Here is a 6,206-nt window from a genome sequence, read left to right as displayed (position 1 = left end):
TTATATGAAAAGCAAATTGCGTTAACCCTTTCACTGCCAATGGAACGCACATATCCCGCTCGAGTACTCGACTGAAAATTCATCTCAATTTAGCACCCATCATAGTCTCGATGATCGCGAAAAAAATCCCCCAAAAATTCGCAAATTTTAAAAAAGAAAATAATTTGTCCGCGAAAGGGTTAAAGCAACATCGCCAACGGCACGTCATTTATAAATTCAGTGCTGCACGTTAACTATTACTGTTTTTATTCTGTTTTAAGATTTACTGTTTTAAGATTGCCTAAAAAGCAGCAGCATCGATCACCCCCCACGGAAGAGGTGACAATAACCGCGTCGGTTGTCATTTATCAAAACATGCATTTCACTTGTCCCAGAGACGAAGCACCGTCCCTTGTGTATCGCGTGGCAGAAAAGTTCTGCTCGAGCGTGGCTTGTAAATTTCAAGGTGTATACTTTCAAAGAGGGTACTTACTCGGGTCGAACACGCCGGATATTGAAGTGATGAAACGTCAGCTTGACAATTTCGTCGGGTTGACCGATGAACGTGTAAAGCAGGCAATCGATATTTGACGGATATCGGTGGGGGTAACAAGGGGATATGAACGTGCCACCTTGAGGTCTGTCCGAGCTGCTGTAGACGACGCAAGAGCAACCTATAACAGACAGATTCGTCCTACCTGGTTATGTCAAGTTTGGTAAACAGCGGAACAGATAAGAGCAGGTCTGGATGGTGTACGCCAAGTGCGGTAATAAAATGGAAATCACCGGTGAATTTTAATACGGGACGCAGCGGGAAAGTAGTAGTAATGGATACAGAGCGATCCGGACAAAGGAGAGATCAGAATTCCACGGTAATAAAATCTCCGCCGTCTGAGAGAGTATCCTGAAAGTAATGCCCCCGGGCGAACCGAAGGCCCGAAACTTTTCTTATTTCAAAAATGAACTCGTCACCTTTCCCCATCGATCTCTCGCCCCCGTCCCAATCTTTTCTCCCTATGTTACATCGACCCGGCGTCAATTTCGAAGAATCAAATTAAAGTTTGACTTGTTCGTGAAAGGACGTATCACAAGAAGGGTCCCGCAATTTTCCTACCAAACTTCCCAGCAACAAAATCATCGATTGCTCCGGATAGACGGTTCACCAGTTGACGAAGTACAGGCATGGTCGAAAGTATCGGACACCTTTATTATTGCAACTTACTGGGAAAAGTATTTCTTTGAAAGCTCTCTGTTGTGCGTCGTCCTTTGTCGTGGGTTTACAGCATAATTTATTAATGTTCTCGTTGAAAAGATCGTGAAAATCGCGAAATTCGAGCGAGAAACTTAGAAACATGCGCGAAAATAGCTCAGGCATACCGAAAAATTTCGAGCCTCTGAGAAATCGTTGACTTGCACTACTTACAGCCAACGAAAAATTTCGAGCGTCTGAGAAATCGTTGACCTGCGCTACTGAGATATTTAACAAAAATTCGAGAGCCCGAGAAATGGTTGAGTTGTACTACTTTCTCCGATTTGGAAAATTTTCTAAAATTTCTGAAATACCGCAAGTAGTGCAAGTCAACCATTTCTCAGATATTCGAGAATTTTTCAGAGCCGGTAAGTAGTGCAAGTCAACGATTTCTCAGGAGTTACAATTTTTCGAAATAACCAAGTAATGCGAGCCGACTCTGACCCAAAACTCTTGAAACCGGTAAGTAGCGTTGGTCAATCACTTCTCGGTCATCCCAAAATTCTTTATGTCCGGAATCCTGCGAGAATTGCAAGAAAATAGCATCGAGAATATAACAAAGCAGCTTAATTCGTCAATTTATTGATATATTTAAAGCTTCTATTTTATTTTCAAGTACTTTAATTGAAGAATTAACAATTGCATGCATGAAATTGTTTACGTTTGTTTAACGTTTGAAAATTAACGTTCTTTTAGTGTAAATTAGAAATGGAGGGTTTCAGGAATCAAGGAAAGGACTTCAATATCAGGAAAAATGAAGAAATGCAATTATTTATGAAAAAATCAATCATTTCTCGTAAGATAAGTGTACAAAATGTATTTCACTAAAAGTTACAATATATCGGCATTGTTTTACACACCGCACTCATCTCCTTTCGCAAAGCACTCATTCTTTAAATAACATTCCGTTACAAACTTAGGTAAACTAAATACATTAAAAGTCGAAAATTAAATAAACTTACAAACTTTCGTTTCCATGCAAGTACACGATACGAAACTACAGCAATTACGTACAAGTATTCAAGTAATGATGAATTTCATATATAGCAATTTTCTCGCGTGAAAAAGTAAAGAAAGTTTCGAACGAAGGCAGAATAGTTGACGAGAAACCCCCTTTTTATCAAAGTTGAAAGTAGTTTGACCAGAAAAGCTTAGCAGACAATTTGTGGACTCGATTTTTCACGAGAGTACAAGTTTATACGAGACAAAAAATATCACGGTACATATGCAAGGTATAACAGAAATTTCTTGCCACGTCAAATATCGTTTCACTTCAAAGAAGAGCAGCCCGGCATTATGAAACTTTAGAACCAAGAGCTGACTTATATTATAATCCTCGTGAAATTGCCAGTGTTGTATACACGTCTGAATAATACTACAAATGTTCGTCTTCCACGATATTTCAAGTTGAACGAAACAATTTTCTCTGGTAAAAATGTATAAACATACTTTCTAAAAAAACATCTCTACTTCACACAAAGCAACTTCTTCCTAAAAATTTCAATTTATCTCTTCCTTTTTATAAAATCATATCAAATACTACAAAAAATCTAGAGAAAATATCAATCTACATTCTATTCGTGTCAGTCGAACACACGATTCAACCAAAAATTCCAAGTTTCACGTAGACAATACAAACGGTTAATCCGGTAACACGTTGGAAAGACTAAAAGGCTCTCGATTACCTGTCCGAGTCGAGCTCCCTTCGCGACATTACCACCGCCAGCAATATTTCTCTCTCAACTTATCGACTTTTATCGCAGTCCATATAAGATCGTTATCGGATAAACCAGAAAAACCCTATCAAGGTTCATGGTCCGGTGTTATTGACGGTATACCGGCCGGGCCAGATGGAAGGTCGCTCTGGAACGATCCACGAAATGTGGGTCATTACGAAGGCTCGTCGATACGGGCGCAATAATTTATCCGCAACAATATCACCGACCTTCCCCGCGATTAGTTCGCGTCGGTCGGTTGGGGAGCGCAGTTCCGTTGATTATTCCCACGAACGTGATCCATTAGGAAGCATTCGTTCGACGGAACGCGACTAATCCGAGTGAGCCAATTTGTAAGGATGCTGCTCGAACGGATCGATCGATCGTTCGATCGTTTCGAACACAGCCGACAGGAGCGATATTAAGTTTACGAACGTTTCTAGTTACATTTGTCGATGCGCCCTTTCGTGAACAACGAGCTAATGTAATATTTATCGTCTCTCTAAGTTTCTAACCTTTGGAGCCTTGGGTTAGGCGTGTGTTGCTGCTCGAAGGATCGTGAAATGGTGGTGGAGATGTAGAGAGGTCGTAAAATTAGACAGGCGTGAAAGAATATGAAATCTGATCGTCGAAACATCAGTTTGGGCGAGATAGGAAGCTCAGAGTCTGGTTCAGAGCCGTAACAGGTTCTTCTATTAAACTATACCTTTCCTTGGCGATTTTTGGCACAGATTGAAGTAGACAGAAATTTGTCAAGGATCGGGAATCTTCTTTAGTTGATTAATTGTTACAAACAGATGTTAAATTTTCCTTAGAAGAGTTCGTCTTTTGTGACAAGTCTGCAGTTATCGATTCCTCACTCAAGATACTTGAACAACATTTTTCTCTCATTTCGACCCATAGAATATACCGACAACGTTAGACAGTCAAAACCTGCGACAATCGGTAGATTTATTTCCTAAAGAGACTGAAAAATCCTCGATACGGGTGCCACAAACTGTTACCATTTAGCTCGTATTAATCGCACTTCACAGACACTCTCCTCCGAAGGATCTTCGGTAAATTAGCAAAAAACGTCGCTCTTAATTTCCTCCCTTTCTTTCCCACTTTCCTTAATGCCAGGCATACCGCTCACACTTCCTTCGCCCTAACACTCCTCGCATCTCTCCTTTATCTCCGCATTGTCACGTCCCTTTACTCGCTCCCGTTCCTCTCTATTTTCTTATTTCCTCCGTTTCCTTTTCTTTCACTTTTGTCTTTTCTTCCGCTGCGCGCCGAGGGCTTGGTAAAACCCTCTCGCCACTGAAATACGACGCCCGAGTGGCCTATAGCGCCGACCGAACCTCCGCTCTGATCACATTTGTCCCCACTCGCGATCCATTCACCGCCATCTCCGCTTACTTTGATGCATCAAATATGAACGGGAGGGGGCGGGTAGGAGGTGAACCAGATACACGCTGTCGAGAATTTATCAACGTCAAGGCCTCCTCCGCGCGCACTTTTCGTTCTACGTGGCGGAATTCAAAGCACGCCGCGTGATCGAATCTGTCCGCAATCGAATTTCCTAGATCCCCGGCTCCAATTTCGATCGAGGAATACTCCAGCGGCAAAAATCGTTCGTAGATCTTTCTGCTGAAAGTTTCTTCGAATACAAGAGGTTTTAACTGATCGTCGATGATTTTGTAACGGTTGTTAGTAGTTATTTAAAAAAAAGTGCGTGAAATTTGTGATCCAGAAATCTATTTTTTTTTAGCAATATTCTCATTTCTGAGGAGCTTGTATTCTTTGATAGAATTATTTAGTTGAAATTGTTACTGGTTACTTTTGTATTTAACTCGTTAACACACTTAAAAAAAAAAAAATGCCTGAAATTTGTGATACAGAGATATATTTTATAACTAAACTGCCGTAAATAAAATTTCTCATTTCCGAGGATCTTAGATTCTTTGTTACAAATGTTACTTTGTCACTCGATGCTTTTACATCCCATTTTGCAACACATTTACTGTCTAAAAAGTATTTTACAGAAAGAGAATGAACACTTAAGGAAAGAGAAAATTATTTTATATAGATCATGTACTTTTTAGTCACTTTTTTTTCTTTCATACAAAAATTTAGCTAAAACTGGAACTTTTTGGAAAAAAAACTTTTCAAAAATTGGAAAAAAAAGTTGAAACTTACATTCGTATCCTCCGAAAAAATTGAATCTTTTCATTTAATAATTACCTAAAAAAAAATTCCCAAATTTTACCCATTTCTAAACTTAAATTGCAATAAAATGAAATACGTCTCAAGCACAAACTCTATCATCTCCAGGACGAAACGGCGACGAGAAAATCCAGGAAATTTTAAACAGCACTAGAATTAATTTCCAAACGGTGTCACAGATACAAGAGAAACATATGTACCTATACAGCGCCTTGCGCACGTCGCATATACCCAGTCTCGTATGTAAAGGCGGCCTGATAGCGTAGGAGAGAGAGAGAGAGTACAGACTCTTAGTTGCTCAATTTCCCCGGTAAGCCGCTGTAAAATCTCTCAGAGAGATCATTGTTCGGTCACGTTCGGTCTGCGCTGACTCGAGCATCTTCTCTGCACACCTATTTATAATCAGGTGACGTGGAGAGCTAATGGATAAAAAGCATGCCCTCCGCTCTTCTGGCGCAAGTTCGAGCACGGAAAAAAAAAAAAATGATGATTAGATGCGCTCTGTCCGTCCAACAGTTTCTCCTTTACCATGCAGATTTTAACACGCGACAATTACTCTCTTAAATGAATTCTGTCGTCTTGAAGGGAGGACACGCTACGTTTCACATTTAGCTTAGATCAGAATACGGTAAAGCCACGCTTGTTAAGCGTGCAGCTATCGTTACAGAAATTCCACCGTGTTATTTGTCTTGGCTTCGTTTGCCGTTAGAGTACACTTAGAGTACGTCGGTGATGGGAGTGGGAAATGCAGTAAAAATGCAGTAATTTAATGCAAATTAAACTCCGCGGACATCGCTTTTTAGGTCAAATTTAATAAATCCGAAATTACAAATTCATTTTTATACGGGATCCTACTGTACTAAAATTTAGGGTACTGGAAAAACCGAATTGTAAAAAGACTGCACTCAGCACGTTCGAAAAGTAATACTGTATCTTCTTCTTCTTAAGCTTGAAATAAGTTGGAGAAGAAAGTACAGGAAGCAAGATATAAATAGCGTAAGGAACTTCGGTATCAAAACGTAACTTTTTATTCCTTCAAATCTTCTCTGCACCTA

At 40.0% G+C, this 6,206-nt stretch overlaps 1 protein-coding gene across 1 annotated transcript in view; it reads right to left on the bottom strand.

Moving 5' to 3' along the window:
* Positions 1-6,206, bottom strand: part of LOC108571899 (deleted in malignant brain tumors 1 protein-like) — a 229,537-nt gene that overhangs the window by 184,549 nt on the left and 38,782 nt on the right. Inside the window, exon 2 of the mRNA XM_017934057.1 lies at positions 473-653. Within this exon, the coding sequence (XP_017789546.1) occupies positions 473-653 (181 nt within the window). The remainder of the gene's footprint in view (positions 1-472; positions 654-6,206) is intronic.

The sequence above is a fragment of the Habropoda laboriosa genome, unplaced genomic scaffold (genome assembly GCF_001263275.1).
Source record: "Habropoda laboriosa isolate 0110345459 unplaced genomic scaffold, ASM126327v1 scaffold67, whole genome shotgun sequence".
NCBI lineage: Eukaryota > Metazoa > Arthropoda > Insecta > Hymenoptera > Apidae > Habropoda > Habropoda laboriosa.
Note: the sequence above shows the minus strand (reverse complement) of the source record. Positions and strands in the feature narration are given on the sequence as shown.